The sequence below is a fragment of the Heloderma suspectum genome, chromosome 2 (genome assembly GCF_057233095.1).
Source record: "Heloderma suspectum isolate Gila_16-S chromosome 2, 16-S_ref, whole genome shotgun sequence".
Lineage (NCBI taxonomy): Eukaryota > Metazoa > Chordata > Lepidosauria > Squamata > Helodermatidae > Heloderma > Heloderma suspectum.
The window spans coordinates 71557441-71575178 of NC_139459.1; the positions used below are offsets into that span (position 1 = coordinate 71557441).

General features: G+C 42.2%; 1 protein-coding gene across 2 annotated transcripts in view; it reads left to right on the top strand.

Annotated features, from left to right (window-relative positions):
- Positions 1–17738, top strand: part of MAN2A1 (mannosidase alpha class 2A member 1) — a 72836-nt gene that overhangs the window by 22754 nt on the left and 32344 nt on the right. For both annotated transcript variants that reach the window (XM_084833854.1, XM_084833855.1), the window contains exons 7-12: positions 3138–3324; positions 5636–5813; positions 7281–7483; positions 9231–9416; positions 9647–9761; positions 14429–14496. In XM_084833854.1, coding sequence (XP_084689980.1) covers positions 3138–3324; positions 5636–5813; positions 7281–7483; positions 9231–9416; positions 9647–9761; positions 14429–14496 — 937 coding nt within the window. The remainder of the gene's footprint in view (positions 1–3137; positions 3325–5635; positions 5814–7280; positions 7484–9230; positions 9417–9646; positions 9762–14428; positions 14497–17738) is intronic.

The window sequence follows — 17738 nt, forward strand, 5'->3', positions numbered from 1 at the left end:
AAAATGATTATTCTGTGAGGCAGTCTTCTAAATTAATTTATAACTTCAAAAATATTTGTAGAACCACATGCACTGTATCATTCATCTGATGAACTAGAAAGTTTGTGCTCTAATGCTTTTGGTTTTAATTTTTGTGAACCGCCCAGAGAGCTTTGGCTATTGGGCAGTATAGAAATGAAATGAATGAATGAATGAATGAATGAATAAATAAATGTCAGTGTGTAAGGTGTCACAGGACTCTCTGGCTGGGTTCGCACGTAACACTAATCTATGGTATGGGTTGTTGAATTCTGGATTGTTGTGATGTGTGAAGTCAGCCATACTAAAAAACCATGGCTTGCTAACCAAGAACAACTGAAGAAAAGAATCCATGGTTTGTTTTTGGGCTGTGAACTTGGGCTTGTTTAAACATGTGAACCCATAACCTTTGTTGTTCATGGGTTGTTTTGCCAGGCTACAGTGGTAGCAGACAAGAGTGGTAAAGAAAAACCCAGCCACTCTACATGTTAATACTACAAGCACCAGAAAGGCATTTGGGATACAAGGAGGGAACGTCCAAAGGAAGAGGAAAACCACCCAGGGACTGAGAAAAAACACCATGGTTTGTTCGATTGTCTGCGAGACAAGCCCTGGGTAGGGCAACAAACCATGGGTGAAATAAACCCTGTGTTAGCATTATATGTGAACTGGGTCTCTGTTAGCGCTACTAAAACAGAAATGAATATATGGTTTTATGGCCTGGTTTTCATAATTCATTTTTTTCTTGAAAAATATACTGGGTGGGTCACATTTTTAAATAACAAAAATTGATACAGCAGTTAATACCAACTTAATTAATATTCACTGAAACTATATAATGGGGGAAGGGATCAAGAATGAAAAATAACTTTGTTGACATTTGTTTATAAGTCTTTTAGATATTTCCGAGTTGTGAATCACAAGAGTGTTCAGTGAATGACAAAACTTTGAAAATGCACAGTGACCTTCAAGAGATTGCATGTTGAGCTAGCCCAGCCAGCCTTCCCCAATCTGGTGTCTTCCAGATGTTTTGGACTTCAACTCTCATTAGCTCAAGCCCACATGACCAATGGTTGAGAATTCTGGGAGTTCTGGTCCAAAACGACTGAGGGAATCAGGTTTGGGAAGGCTGAGCTAAGCCATGTCCTGTCACATAAAATACTGAAAGCATATTTAGGGCACAATCCTATGAGATCCACCCTGGGTACCCATAAGCCTCCGAACTTGGAGGCTTACGAGTATCCAGTGCGGAATGGGAAGCGCCTTGTGCCTCCCGCTCTGTATTGTAGCTAGATGGGCATTTTTACCAGTCTAACAGGGGCTTTGGGGAGCAGGAGAGACAGACCTTGGGGACTGCTGGGGATATGGTGTAAGCCCTCCCCTCCCCATTCACCAGCAAGTCCCCTTTCCCTCCTTCCAAGCTCGTGTTTGTGTGCTCGTAGAGGCAGCTGCCGCAGTTCTCTCCGTGCTGGCTGCAAGGGGAGGGACGGGGAGCTCAGTTTCCCAGCTCTGAGGTCATTTGAGGTCTACAAATGACCTCAGCACTAGGAATGCAAAAAACCCTATCCTCCCCCTCCCCAGATGGTGCCTAGGGGCCATAAGATTCCTCCCCCAAGGTTTGAAAAGCTGACTCTATGTAGTGTGGTTCTTTAAAACTCCGACTGGCAAACTGGAAGGACATTCTTTGTTTGCCCTTAGCGGTTGTGGAATAATTATGCCTAAATCTAGGGCAGAGGTAGGCGTGCTTAGGTCCATTGATTTCAAGAGTTTCTCTTTGAGCATCAAATTCTGAACTGATTTTGGGATAGACAGAGCATTTGGAAGTGCCTGGGTGATGGTCAGCATCAAAAGTCAGCATCTTCTTAAACTTTGTCTTCCGCTACCGTCTACTGAAGCCCACTGAGGTTCTTTAAAAAGTATTTAATAGCCATGTTAAGTTCACAGAAAAGTAGTGTCATAAATTCTCTGATCAATGCACTTGTAAATGTCAAGGCTGCAATAAGAAATCATTCTTACTGCATTACAAATATACATGGGATTTCCAATATTACGCAGTACTACAAAGATCCCTAACGCATCATGAAATATAAAATACATAATGAAGAGAATTAAAACATTGCAGTAAATATGATTATTTTACTTGTGTCATACCATCTGTGACCCAGAGTAGTTTGGTGGCAGCTCTACATAGATTTCTTGGCCAAAGTTTTTGTGTTAACTGTTTACATAATGCCACCAAATGTATCATTACAAGAAGACACGATTTAATCATTGTGGTTGTAGTCCTTATGAAAGAGTATAGTCAAGTGACTAGAGTAAGATGGTGTTTCTAGGTTGGTTGGATGGTTTTGAGATATATTTCTCTGGGGCTTAGATTCTTTGTTTCTGAACCTGTTTTAGTTGGTCCCCTGTTTAGTTTCGCATTTCTGGGGCCTCCTGACATTGTATCTGAATGGAATTCTCTGCAGTATGTTTAACTGGGCACTACCATATTTCTCTTGTGATCAGTCAGTCTGAACATTTGACTATATAGCTGAAATGTTAGGAGCTTATTGAGATGCAACATGTGAGACGCGAGTTGCAGTAAATTATTTTTGAGATGGTGAATTCTTGGCCATTGGGTATCATTGCTAGGCTTGTGAGGTGTACAGGGGAGATGGGACACAGCAGATCATTTGAATGTATGTTAGCACCCTTCATAGCTGCAAAACAACTATTGACTGCAATCAACAACTACTGCCTATAGAAGTCCTTCCAATTGTAATCTCAGATTATAGGGGTAGGAAATAAATTTAGTATGTAAACCTGATTAAAAATTAAATTCTGTCAGGTGAGGAAATAGAATGACGATTTCTTGGCTCATGATGGCTAGCAGACTTGAAGAAAGCCCCAAAGGGGCACAGATATCATACATGTAGACTTTCATGTCATGGTGGTAGACATCATACCACTTGTAGGAAAAAGTACAGGCAGAAGAGTATATCCTGAGCTAATACCTGCACCTCGAACTGGTTAAAGAACGGACATGCCAGTAAATGGGCTCTGTGTAGGCCAGTCTATGATACAGAGAAGAGACTTTCTTTTTATCTTTATCTTTATCTTGCCTGTTTTAATTCTAGATTTGGGATCTAATACGGATATTCTCTGCCACATGATGCCTTTTTATAGCTATGATGTTCCTCACACTTGTGGACCAGATCCTAAAATTTGCTGCCAGTTTGATTTTAAGCGTCTTCCTGGGGGAAGAGTCAACTGCCCCTGGAGAGTTCCTCCTGAAGCCATTCATTCTGGAAACATTCAGCACAGGTAAATAAATGCATGATGCTATCAATGAATTCAAAAGCCAAGCAGAGGTTTTATAACCGAAGCAAACGTAGAAGATAAATATGGAGAATATGGAAATCTAACATTTCAGATGAAGAAAATTGGTTTTGCCTCTTTCTCTTGCTCTGTCTTGCATGCATGCGTGCATGCCAGCATTTATTTGTTGAAAGCCTTGCTCTTCAGCCGCGCGTGCACACACAGCTGCCAGGGAGGAGGAAAAAAGCAAACCCTGGCACTCGGTCTTTGCTACAAAGGTCCTATATTGAACATGTGGAATAGAAACCATTCTAGGAGAGAAGGAGCCAAAGGTTGCTGGTCTCTCAGCAGGGCCAATAAAGTGACCCTGCTTCCTTTCTCTCCCTCTTCTACAGCCTGATGGAATGGCTACTGCCAAGTCATAGTTGATGGAAGGAAAAACCTGATGCAGCTGGCTTCTCATCAGGGCTGATGGTGGCCCTGTTTCCCTTCTCTTTATCACTACATCCTGATGGAATGGCTGTATCTTATTTATAGTATCTTTATCCCACTCCTCAGCCAAAAAGGCTCCTGGAGTGGCCTTACAAATAATCAGTAAAAGAAGACAGTATCTGCCCTCAGGTTTACAATCTAAAAAGACACCACAATTAAAACGGAATAGGGAGGGAAGAGGAAAACAAATTAAGTCTTTCAGCGGGGCTGGTGGAATGTCTCTGCTTCTCCCTCTCTTCTCCCTCAGTACAGCCTGCTGGAATGGCTGTTGGTGGTGACAGTTGAGGGTGGAGGAGCCTTCATGAGGGGGTAGTTGCCTTCCTCCTCTCCCTCCTCCCAGCTGCTTCAAAGGCTAATTTATCTTGGAACTAGAAGCAAAATGTCTTACCAGGGATGTGTGCTGCCCGGACCCAATGCTGGACACAGAAGGGGTTGCTTCTGATGCTGCAGGTGGCTTCGCAAGGTATCATACCTTGGCACTGAGGCAATGGTACTGAGGCCTTTGGGTCAAGCTCTCACTTTGCACAGGGAGAGGTGGGGACCAGAAGCTGCCTGTGAGGTATCAGTTGGCTATTACTCATTGGAGAGAGAGTGTTTCTTCTGCCGTTCAGTCCTTATTGTTTTCTGTTTAAGTATTGATATGTGTACTTCTATTTTAAAATGGCCAGGAAATAGTAATATATGGAAGTCTGGAGAAATCTTTTCATGCTAACTATAAAGGGCCACTATCTTCTGCATGAGCCTCCCTCAATATTAAGGTCATCATCAGAGGCCATTCTCTGAGTCTGGGCCCAAACTTCTGAAGTGAGGCAAACGTTCTCCCAAGGGAGTCTTGCCTGTGCCTGAATTTGATGTCTTCTCAGTGCCGGGATGTTTAACCCAGATTTTCCAGCATGCTAAGTAAGCTAAACTAGTGTGAACTTGATGGTTTTTATTGGTGTTGGTGATTTTTATTACTTTGTTCAGTCTTTTATTCTGCTGCTTAAACTGTGTTTTTATTCTGTTTTATGACTGTTCTGACTCATCATGGGAGTTTATTAACCTAATAACCTGCGTAAGTCTTTGTAGCATTCCTGGAGCAGAGTCTCTGTCTTTTTTTCTACTGCAGAAGCTCTCAACATTTTTCAAGAGTGTTCTTAATGCACAAGTCTAGGACAGCTTTCCTTGTTGGACACCTAATTTTGCATACAACATTGAAGAAGGAATTCTTACTGATTTTGGCGAATGTGGGAAAAATATATTGATATTTATGGACAATAAACTATAAACAACTTCAGTTGTGGTTGAACAGAGGAATTGATGTAGTCTACATGTTTTTTCCCTGATTTGTAAACTACATGGGATTCAAGCTAACAGAATCTAAATAGGTTGAAGGAATATTCTTGTATTTTATATGTTGTTCCTTCATTGACTCAGGTTTTATAACATGTGTTCCTTCAACACTAATTTTCTCCTGCTAATAATATCTGTGTTCTTGCTGTATCTGTGCTCCTCATATTGGTGTTTAGTCAAAACATAAAGCTATAGTCCCACATACACTTGGAGAGTAGGTTGCATTCAATGCAGTGGAACTTGGATGTGGATAAACATGCATAGGATTGGGTTGCATATTAGACCAGAAGCAATAGATTGTAAAATATCCATACTATCCACTTAGGAATCAAATTTAGGAATCCATACTATCCACTTAGGAATCATAATTCTTGTTTTTTTAAACTTTAATACTTCACCCCCAATCAAGTGAAATTTTGCAGACTTGATAAGGAAGACAGTTATGTGGAAAATGTACACTGACTTATCTCCTTATTCCATTTTTATATCTAAGGGCGTGGATGATTTTAGATCAGTACAGAAAGAAGTCAAAGCTTTTTCGTACCAAAGTTTTGTTGGCTCCGCTAGGAGATGACTTCCGCTACACTGAGAGCTCAGAATGGGATCAGCAGTATCAGAATTATCAGAAGCTATTTGATTACATGAATTCTCATCCTGAATTTCATGTTAAGGTAAGATACGGCCATACTAAGACAGCTATTGACCTGTTTCACACATAACCCTAACCATGGTTTATTTAATGTGTTTGTTGCCCGGCCCAAGGTTTGTCTGACAGATGATTAAACAAATCATGGTTTGTTTTCTCAAACCCTGGGTTGTTTGTTTCCTCCTTCTTTCATCCGTTCCCTCCCTGTATCCTAACTGCCATTGCAGCACTGTAGTACAGGCATGTAAAGAGGCTGGAGGTTTTGCCCATTCTTGCCCGCTGCCTCTGTAGCCTGGCAAAACAACCCTTGAACAATCCACAGTTCTGTGTCCACACATAATGACAATCCATGGTTTAAACAACCCACAACTCACAGCCCAACAACAAACCATGGCCTCTTTTTGTGGGTTGGTCATAGTTAACAACCCATAGTTAATCCATAGTTCTTGTTTTGGATGTAACGGCAACCCATGATTCAACAAACCATGGTTAATTAAACTGTGGTTTGTCATTACGTGCAAACCAGCTCTTTATGAAAGACCTCAGGCCTGCAGTGGATCAGTTTGCAAGTAATGCTAAACCATAGTTTAGTGTAATGTGCACAATTTGGAATGAGCTCTAGTGAGACTTGGCTCATGTCCTCTCTCCCTCTCCTCCTCCCATGTAACCAGATGGATGATTTGGGCAGCATTTAGTTTTGCTTTCACAGGATTGCAACGAGCTCAGGTCAGTTTCAAAAGAAGCAAACATCAAACTGTGAGATATGAAGCTGGCTTGTTAAACTAACCAGAGTTTGTTATAAGCCATTGTCAGGGTGGACACTGAGCCCATAGAATCCCAGAGTAGTTCTGATTCGGAGGAAGAGCAGTCGCTCTGGGAGAGGAGCGTGCCCCTTTTTCCCAGGGCCCGCAGTTTCCCAGAGATTCCTCCCACCCACATTCCTAGATTAGAAAGCAGTCCAGGGAGTGACCCAGCACCGATAGCAGACTGGTTAGATGCGCGGTGCAGACGCAGAGAGCGGCGCCAAATGGAGAGCGCGGAAAGGAGGCGTAGCGCCCGGTTGGCGCTCAAAGAACGGTTGCGCCCAGAGGATCCAAGGGAAAAGGGGAGGGATTCTCCCTAGTCCTTATATTCAGGGGTCTGCCAGTAATTGCTTTTCAAATGGGGACCAACTGTTCTAACTTAGGGCATAGGGATGCTGCTGCTCAGATCTAGTTGCTACCTGTAGAGCTGTTAAGTTGTAAAAGAAGAATAAAGCTTTAAAAAGAGTCCCTTTGTGTCTGGACTTAGCTACTGGATTAGACTGAGAGCCCTCCAAGGAGCCCTTGACAGCCATGATTAATAACTAATGGAAATACATGAGCTTCAGTACTGAAATGAAACAGCAAACTTTTGCCAAGAAAAAGTTTGCTTTAAGGAAAAATACAACTCCTTCATTTGAATGGAATAAAAGTGCTTCAGTTGAATTATATCATATTTTAATTTGCTTCAGGCTCAGTTTGGGACCTTATCAGATTATTTTGAGGCTCTGCGTAAAGCTGGTAATTTGGAAGAAAAGAACAGTAATTCAGTTTTCCCTGTTCTGAGTGGAGATTTCTTCACATATGCAGACAGAGACCATCATTACTGGAGTGGATATTTTACATCACGGCCCTTCTATAAGCGCCTAGATAGGATTCTAGAGTCATATTTAAGGTAAGTAGTGTCAGTTTGAATGACTGAGCTCTGACGCCATAATATTCATATAAGAAAGACCTCTGAAATGATAGTGCTACATTTCTTTAACCTGGTTCTCACGTGAGAACAACTCATGGGTTGTCGTGCCCATGTGGGAGAAAGCAAGTGTGCCGCCCCTTCCACTTTTACTCCACAACTCATGATTGACTCCTTCATAGGCTGTTGAGTGTGATGGCCTGATGGTTTGTTGTTGAATTAACTGCTGGGTTGTTTAGTCCCAAACAACCCAGCAGTCTGGTTTTGGACATCATGCTCAACAACCTACGAAGGAAGCAATCCTAGATTGTTGAGGAAAAGTAGAAGTGGCAGGCACACGTCAGGCAGCACGCCCGCTCTCTCCTGCTCGTCCTCGACTGCCCATGGTTTATTTAACCCATGGGCTGTTGTTACGTGCGAGCAGCCCCAGTGTCAATAGGCTCTGGTAGCATGCTTTCACAGATTGTAAAAGTAGCAAATTCTAGATTTTCATGTTTATTCTGTAGAACATAATTATAGCTATAACATAATTAATGACATTGCAGTACTGTACTTGAGCAGTATACCATTAGTTTCATTTAAGCTTTGGTTGAAACAAGTGGGATCTGCAACAAAATGTTGCAGTGTTGAGTGCTTCTGTTTAGGACTCCAGGCACTCCATTCTGCCTCCCTCCCCCCTGCTGTAGCTGAAGAGCCAGAGAGACTTCTTTTGAAAGCATATGGTGGGGCGGCAGAGGGATGGTAGGTGATGCCACTTGCCTGTAGACACTGGTGATTTGCCCTAGGTGAATCACACATATCTTCTTCATGTCATCCATCTTATGGTGGGGATATATTTTTGCTCAGTATTTTGTGTCATTTGAAATTTGAGTTCTCTGGAAGGGAGTTTTGGTGGAAAAGTCCCCTGTTACGCTGAAGTGGATTCTTTTGAAGTAGTTAAAAGTAACTTGTATGCATACCTAGCTCTATAATGGGTGGCACACATTACTGTAAGACCTTGGGATGCACCCTGATATGAAAAGGTAATCTGAAGCTAAAAGCTAGCCAGGTAATATTATTTTTGTCCTCTCTTTATTATTGCTTTCTCCACAAGATATATTGGTCTCAGTTCAGGGTTTGTTAACTTTTATGAGCGAACCATAGTCTGACATACTTCTGAGGAGGAGCATACTGAATAGTCAAGTGTATGAACCCAACTTGTGTCTATAAGCCCTTTGTAAATACCCTAGGACCCTGTTTAACCCTTCTTGCAAAACGGGCCTACTACAATGACTTTGCATATAGCTGAAAGTAACTGTTTAAGGAGAAAGTCTCTGAAGGCTTCAAACTTCATCAAACTTGATGGGTTGACAATATATCAAATGCACTTGAGGAAAAACATAGACCCAGAATTTGATATAGATAATAGCTGAATGGGAATTGTACTAGGGAGAGTTGCTTTGTACTTTTGGGAGGAACAGAAGTGGTCAAAATACTTGTTACTTCTGAAACTTGTTATCTTGTTAACCATAGAAGTTTGTTCTATTTATACCTCTAGTCCTCACTATGTAATTGTAACATTAAAATGAATGTACAACTTGATTTCTTTGTATAACACTTTTATAACACTTTAGACTTGTTGATGTTGCAAGTGTTGTCTAGTTGTACTATGGAAATTTCAGAACTTTTTTTGTTGAAAGGCAGCATACAAATGTTATAAACAAACAATACATGTTTCCCTTTATTCCAGGGCTGCAGAAATTCTTTATTCTATGGCTCTGGTACAGTCCAAAAAGACTGAGAAAATGAAAGCATTTCCATCAGTAGACCATTACAAATTACTGTCAGAGGCTCGGAGAAACCTGGGACTTTTTCAGCATCATGATGCCATCACAGGAACTTCTAAAGATTGGGTAGTTGTGGATTATGGTACTAGGTGAGTGTCATAAGTCCTTCAGTAAGTTTCCTGATTGTCTGGGTTCCTATTTTGGACACACTGCTATAAGGGGTTGGTTTCTATTTTCCTCTTCCTTGTTTTAAGCTTAAGCAGTCTGATTAACCGTTTGACGTCAGTCAACACTTGGTACTCTTTTTTCCCCTAGTCCTTTAACACAAAGAATGCTCAGATTTAGCCTGTCAGAGCTACAGTATTTATTTACTTCACAGGCTTTTCCATTCGTTAATGAACTTGAAGAAAATCATCACTGATTCTGCTCACATTCTTATTCTAAAGGACCAAGAAACGTATAGCTACAACCCATCAGTACCTTTTCTTACAGTGGTGAGTTTTCATAAATAATTTGTGTGAATGCGGTAGCATATTTTTCAGAAATTCTTCCTATGGACAGCACAATTGTGTTGGTGACAAAAGCCAGTCATGTGTGAAGTTCTCCACATAAGATGATTGGGATGCATTGTGCATAGAGAATTTTAAACCTGAACTGGCCCTTTGGTGGGAAAGGGCCTAATGCAACCCAGAGAGCATTTGTTTGTGATAATTACAGGAAGACAATTTTTGGGAGAAGGAATGCATTCAAAATACCTTATATTTTGTTGATCAATGGGTATTTGTTGATCAGTGGTCGTTATTTGTACAAATAAATTCAGGTTATTTGTTTTAAGCTCTTAATGAGGAGAAGTAGCACAGTGAACACTAGAGATGTAAGCACAGTTAGGTTGTAAGGTAAGGTCCCCAGACATTTTGGGCCTGTGGGCCCATTTGGAATTTTGAGAAAGTATTGTGGGTTCAATCGCAGAATGGTTACTATGAGGGCCCATGCAGAAAATGACTACCATGGTAGGTGTTGTTGTTGTTCAGTCGTTCAGTCGTGTCCGACCCTTCGTAACCCCATGGAACACAGCACGCCAGGCCTTCCTGTCCTGCGCTCTCTCCCGGAGTGTGCTCAAGTCCATATTCATTGCATCTGTGATGCTATCTAGCCATCTCATCCTCTGCCGTCCCCTTCTCCTTTTGCCTTCAGTCTTTTCCAGCATCAGGGTCTTTTCCAGTGACTTTTCTCTTCGCATTAGGTGGCCAAAATATTTGAGCTTCAGCTTCAGTATCTGTCCTTCCAATGAGCAGTCAGGGTTGATTTCCTTCAGGATGGACTGATCTGATCTCCTTGCAGTACAGGGGACTCGTAAGAGTCTTCTCCAGCACCACAGTTTGAAAGCATCAATTCTTCGCTGCTCAGCCTTCCTTATAGTCCAGCTCTCACAGCCATACATTGCTACTGAGAAAACGATAGCTTTGATTAGACGGACCTTTGTCGGCAAGGTGATGTCTCTGCTTCTTACTATGCTGTCTAGGTTTGCCATAGGTTTCCTCCCAAGGAGCAAGTGTCTTTCACTTTCATGGCTACAGTCACCGTCTGTGGTGATCTTGGAGCCCAAGAAAGTAAAATCTGTCACTGCTTCCATTTCTTCCCCTTCTATATGCCAGGAAGTGATGGGGCCAGATGCCATGATCATCATTTTTTTAATGTTGAGTTTCGAACCAGCTTTTGCGCTCTCCTCTTTCACCCTCAACAAGAGGCTCTTTAGATCCTCTTCGCTTTCTGCCATTAGGGTGGTATCGTCCGCGTATCTGAGGTTGTTGATAATTCTCCCGGCAATCTTAATTCCGACCTGTGATTCATCCAACCCGGCATTTCTCATGATGTACTCTGCATATAAATTAAATAAGCAGGGCGACAATATACAGCCTTGTCGTACTCCTTTCCCAATTTTGAAACAGTCAGTTGTTCCGTGTCCGGTTCTTACTGTTGCTTCTTGTCCCTCATACAGGTTTCTCAGGAGACAGGTAAGGTGGTCTGGTACTCCCAACTCTTTAAGAATTTGCCACAGTTTGTTGTGATCCACACAATCAAAGGCTTTAGCGTAGTCAACAAAGCAGAAATAGACGTTTTTCTGGAATTCTCTTGCTTTGTCCATGATCCAGCGAATGTTGACGATTTGATCTCTAGTTCCTCTGCCTCTTCGAAACCCAGCTTGTACTTCTGGTAGTCCTTGGTTCACATGCTGCTGAAGCCTAGCTTGTAGGATTTTGAGCATAACCTTGCTGGCATGTGAAATGAGCGCAATTGTACAGTAGTTTGAACACTCTTTGGCATTGCCCTTCTTTGGAATTGGAATGTAAACTGACCTTTTCCAGTCTTGTGGCCACTATTGAGTGTTCCAGATTTGTTGGCATATTGAGTGCAGCACTTTAACAGCATCATCTTTTAGGATCTTAAATAGCTCGGCTGGAATACTGTCATCTCGCTAGCTTTGTTGTTAGTAATGCTTCCTAAGGCCCGCTTGACTTCACTCTCTAGGATGTCCAACTCAAGTTCAGTAGTGACCGCACTATCATGGCTATCAGGCACATTAAGATCTTTCCTGTACTGTTCTTCTGTGTATTCTTTCCACCTCTTTTTAATCTCATCTTCTGTTAGGTGCCTGCCTTCTTGCTCCTTTATCATGCCCGTCTTTGCACAAAACGTTCCCTTGATATCTACAATTTTCTTGAAGAGATCTCTAGTCTTTCCCATTCTATTGTTTTCCTCGATTTCTTTGCATTGCTCATTCAAGAAGGCCTTCTTGTCTCTCCTTGCTATTCTCTGGAACTCTGCATTCAGTTGGGTATATCTTCCCCTTCCTCCCTTGCTTTTCGCTTCCCTTCTTTCCTCAGCTATTTGTAAAGCCTCATCAGACAACCACTTTGCTTTCTTGCATTTCTTTTTCTTTGGGATGGATTGAGTTGCTTCCTCCTGAACAGTGTTACGGACCTCCGTCCATAGTTCCTCAGGCACTCTGTCTATCAGGTCTAATCCCTTAAATCTATTTGTCACCTCCACTGTATATTCAGAAGGGATATGATTTAGGTCATACCTGAATGGTTTAGTGGTTTTCCCTACATTCTTCAGTTTCAGCCACAATTTTGCAAGAAGCAGCTCATGATCTGAACCACAGTCAACTCCAGGTCTTGTTTTGACTGACTGTATAGAGCTTCTCCATCTTTGGCTGCAAAGTACATAATCAGTCTGATTTCGATATTGACCACCTGGTGATGTCCATGTGTAGAGTCGCCTCTTGTGCTGTTGGAAAAGAGTGTTTGCTATGATCAGCGTGTACTCTTGGCAAAACTCTATTAGCCTTTGTCCTGCTTCCTTTTGTACACCAAGGCCATGCTTGCCTGTTATCCTGGTGATTTCTTGACTTCCTACTTTAGCATTCCAATCCCCTCTGATGAAAAGGTCATCTTTTTTTGGTGTTAGTTCTAGAAGGTGTTGTAGGTCTTCATAGAACCGATCAACCTCAGCTTCTTCAGCGTCAGTGGTTGGGGCATAGACTTGAATGACTGTGATGTTGAATGGTTTGCCTTGGATTTGTACTGAGATCATTCAGTCATTTTTGAGATTGTACCTCAGTACTGCTTTTCCCACCCTTTTATTGACTATGAGTGCCACTCCATTTCTTCTAAGGGATTCTTGCCCACAGTAGTAGATATGATGGTCACCTGAATTAAATTCGCCCATGCCTGTCCATTTTAGTTCACTGATTCCCAAGATGTCGATATTGAATCTTGCCGTCTCATGTTTGACCACCTCCAGCTTACCTTGATTCATTGATCTGACATTCCAGGTTCCTAAACAATATTGTTCTTTACAGCATCGGACTTTCTTTTCACCACCAGACACATCCACAGCTGAGTGTCCTTTTGGCTTTGGCCCAGCCGCTTCACTCTTTCTGGCGCTACTTGGAAATACCCTCTGCTCTTCCCCAGTAGTATATTGGACACCTTCTGACCTGAGGGGCTCATCTTTCGGCGACATATCTTTTAGCCTTGTGATACATTCCATGGGGTTTTCTTGGCAAGAATACTGGAGTGGGTTGCCATTTCCTTCTCCAGTGGACCACATTTTGTCAGCACTCTCCTGTCCGTCTTGGGTGGCCCTGCACGGCATAGCTTATGGCTTCACTGAGTTACGCAAGCCCCTTCCCCACAACAAGGCAGTGATCCATGAAGGGGGTGGTAGGTGTGGCCAGTCATAAAACACCTATTTCCCAGCAGGCAAATTGATGAGGCTCAAAACAGACAACAACAAAACATCCACACACATCATCCCCTGTTGCTCCCTTCTGCCCTCCCAACCCTCGCACTACTCTCCCACCAGCATCCACACTGCCTTCCCAAGCTCCCCCACCCTAGGCAACAGACACAGGGGTCCCTTTTATTTTTGGTGTGGCTTCAAAGTGAAGCACTTACTTCAGCCACCCACCATCTTTATATCTTAAGAATAAATCCAGGTCCAAATGGGGCTCAGAGGTAGTAATAGGAAATGGCACGGAACTGGTAAAGACTGCAGTTTGTATAAGTTGCATTGTTAAAGAAATCTTGGGACCTGAGTTACCTGAAGGATCGCCTGCTCCAACATGAACTGCCCATACACCAGGATCCTCTTCTGAGGCACTCTTCTAGATGTTGAGTCCATCTGAGATGAGGTGGCTGGTGGCTGGGAAGAGGCCATCATGGTGGTGGCAGCCAGCTTGTGGAATACTCTCCCTAGGGTGGTATACCTACTCTCATGTCTTTTTGGTACTGGATGAAACCCTTTTTGTTTTCCCAGAACTTTTAAATTTTGCTGATATTTTAATACTCCCTTTTATCTACTTCTTTAACTTGTTGGATTAGATTTTATTCATTTTTATAGCTGCCCTGGAAATATTAATATTGAGGGGCAGCATACACTTTACAGATGATGTGTATGGGATTAGAATTACCCTGTGCTCTTGGCAAGGTACCTTTGTCTATCTGCTTCACAGTACAATCCTATACATGTCTACTCAGAACTGAGTTCCATTGAATTCAGTAAGGTTTAGGCCCAAGTAAATATAGATTTTAAAATAGATTTTTGTTTCATCTGTTACATCTGCAAGTAAACTGGACATTTTTCCCATTGGTAGGATGATGCTCAGTCTTCACAAGATGCTTTGCCACACAAGACGGTTATAGACCTGAGAAAGCAGCCAAGGTAAATGTTTCACTTCTTAATATTTGAAAATATCTGAAAAAGTTAGATGATCAGGACTCTGTTTACTTATTCTTCTGATTTAAAAAAAACAAAACAATCTGCTTCTGGTAGATATAGGGGTGACTTGCTAAAATTACTAAATCAAAGTAGTATAACTACAAAAGCATTTCACTAGTCCATAAAAACTTTTATCTGTGGTGGGGGATCTGCTACCCTTGGTCTGACTTCATATGGCCCTTCAGACACCCCTCTTGCTCTTGGGACCACCCCTCTGGGAGTTGTTGCTCGATAGATTTCTGTATGTGTGTGTGTGTGAGTGAGGGGGGGGGAAGGTAGAGTACAAGAGGGAGAGAAAGAGAACTTATGCTGTGCAAACCTGCAGTGTTGTAAACTCCATCCACTTTTGGCTCTGGCCCCGTCCACTGCCAGGATTTGCCTGAAGTAATGTGCCACTGGACAGAAAAAAGTTTCCCGCCCCTGTTTTATATATGCTAGTTCATGATTAATGAAAGAATCTGAGTATGAAGCAATGTTGCTTAAAAGAGGAAATGATAAACTTATGCTATATCTATATATCTCGCTTAGATCTAGAGTTGTGTGGAGCAGAACTCCACAAATTGCATGATCCTGTGGGTGGCTGGGGTGGGGAGGATTTTTGCAAATTCTCTCAGAAAATCTTGACAGAAAGAAGGGGAAATCAGCAAAAAATCACCACCCTGCCCCCCTCCTTGATTAGGAAGGCTCTACTGGATCACACAGAGGGTCAGCTCTGGATCCAACCCGTATTACCAATTTATTTTAATTATATGCTGCTTTGGGAGCCCATCTTGATTGGAAAGTAGGGTATCAATATAATTAACTTAGTAGAACTATTTTTGGATTAAGACATCATTAAAACATGATGCACAAATGCTTGTTTTTCTTATCCATTTCATTGTTGAAAGTGAACTGTAGAACAGTGTCCCTTTATTTTATTTTTGCATTCTTGCAATTTAAGTCCAAAGCCGTATTTTTAGAAAGAATATTTTATTCACATTTGATAATTTTGAGGCTCTGGCAATAAGACAAGATATAAAGTAGGAAAATAAGTACCATACCACATCTCAAAACATATGCTCTGTTTGAAAAGCAGCTGTAAGAAGCAGACATAACGAGGAAGCAAATGAAATGCTAAGAAAGATAACCACGACAAGAATGTATTTAATCTGTTGTGAAATAGTCCCAGAAGCACGTGAAGTTGCAGGGCAAAGTAAAATATCAGTTGTTGCTGTTGTTGTTGTTGTTGTTGTTGTTGTTGTTAACAACAACAACTTGACCTGATAGTGGAAAGTTTCTTGCCTTAATAATGAAATATTTAATGTATTTCTTGCAAAATGTCTGATATTCTTTGATTTGTGTCCGTCTTGATGATCAACAATATTACTAGCCAAGATTTTGAAAATGAGTTACTGCGGTGTTTCAGGATAATTCTCTCTGATGCCTTGATGTCAGGAATGATCCTGAGCATGTGGAGATAGCAGCTTAGACTCAGAATGGGAACAGCCAGAACTGGGGGAGGTTTCCTCCCTAGTGAACTCAGATATGGATAGACATTTTTCTCAGGAACTTGGCACACAGATGGCTTGACCTGAAGCCCCCCCCCTTTCCTCCCCTGTGAAAACTCAGGTCTCGGAGGAGGAGGAGAGTACGGGGTGTGACCTGAAGGATGCTAGAGTCCGGCACAGAGCAAAGTGGGAAAAGTTAGAGGCGGAGCTCAGACGTTCCACCCAGTTGGCTATGTGTGGTAGCCTACGTAGGAGGGCACAACTGTAAGGGAGGGGCGTCCCCCCCAATTTATTCTGGCTGGCAAGTTCTTGTCTCAAACTGCTGGCAACATCTCTGATTCCCACTTGGTTCCTCTATTGATATTCATAATTGTATGGAGTAGCTGTTTTCCTTTGTAGCCTGAAAGTCTCTGAGGATTTGCATTTGTAAAGAGCCTGGCCGTTAACTAATATAAAGTAGTGAGCTTGAAGCCTGGTATCTTAGAGTGTGTTGACTGCGAAGGGAGAGAACCAAGGGACTTGACACTGATTATATGTTAAACTGCTGTTGATTTCTAGGAGAAACACTAGAAAAGTCCAATTACGAACCTTATAGATATCTAATGTATCTAGTACAGTTAAAGGTTGAATTAGTGTTGTGTGTAATTTTATGCAAGGTAACTGCTTTTGGCATAACCTTGAAACTTAGTAATTGCCTGGCTGCCTGTGGTAAAAGTTAAAACCAGGCATTTCCATTGCTGTAACGGGGGGCTACCGGTAATGGGAATAGAGCCATATAGGTAGTCTTCATAGTGTTGAACAAAGTAGGACCATGAAAACTGTGAAAATCCATTCTGTCTTCCAACCTTAAAAACTGGATGCATGGATAAGAGCTGTGCACACAACTTTGGTTAATATTGCCCTCACAGCACCTATGGCTCGTAGAATCGTCCTACGGAGACTTTGCACATCGCTATGGATGTTCTACACATGGTTTTGTTTTGCTGCCTGTCCTGGGCTGGGCTGTGTGCCAGGCACCTTTGATAGTCTCATCAGGGAGGGCAGCCAGCACCAGTGTTAGCAATAATGAGGTGGGAAGGCGGTTTAGGTGAGGACTGTTCCTTTATTGTCTTAATTATTTTGGAGGTTAGCAAAAAGATATAAGGACTTAATACTCTTTCCAAAATAACTTTGGATAGGTTGCACAGACTGCAAGTTACACTCCATTACTCTGGAGCAGGAGTGGGCAACGCGAGGTCCTCCAGATGTTTTGGCCTCCAACACCCATGATCCCTCCCCATTGGCTATGCTGGCTAGGGCTGGTGGAAATTGTAGGCCAAAAGATCTGGAGGGCCAGAAGTTGCCCATCCCTGCTACAGAGTATTTCAGAGGGCTATGGATTGTGACCATAATCTCTATATGGTTAGTTCTAGAAGGTAAAACATTTAGAAGTTTTCTGTCTTATGGAATTGTTTGGCTAAATACATCAAAGCTGTGAGTAAGATAGATACAGACCCAGTTCACATGTAACGGCAGCAAATCGTGGGTTAATTAACACACAATTTACGGCAGCATGTGCCGGGTGCGTGCAGCCACCATTTGAATAGGCAGTGTCCAAACAGGCCAATTGAAGGTTGATCTGTGACCTCTGAACTTGGATGCTATGGGTTAAATGTTAACCCATGCTTAACCCTAATGTCTGGGTTTGGACATCATGGA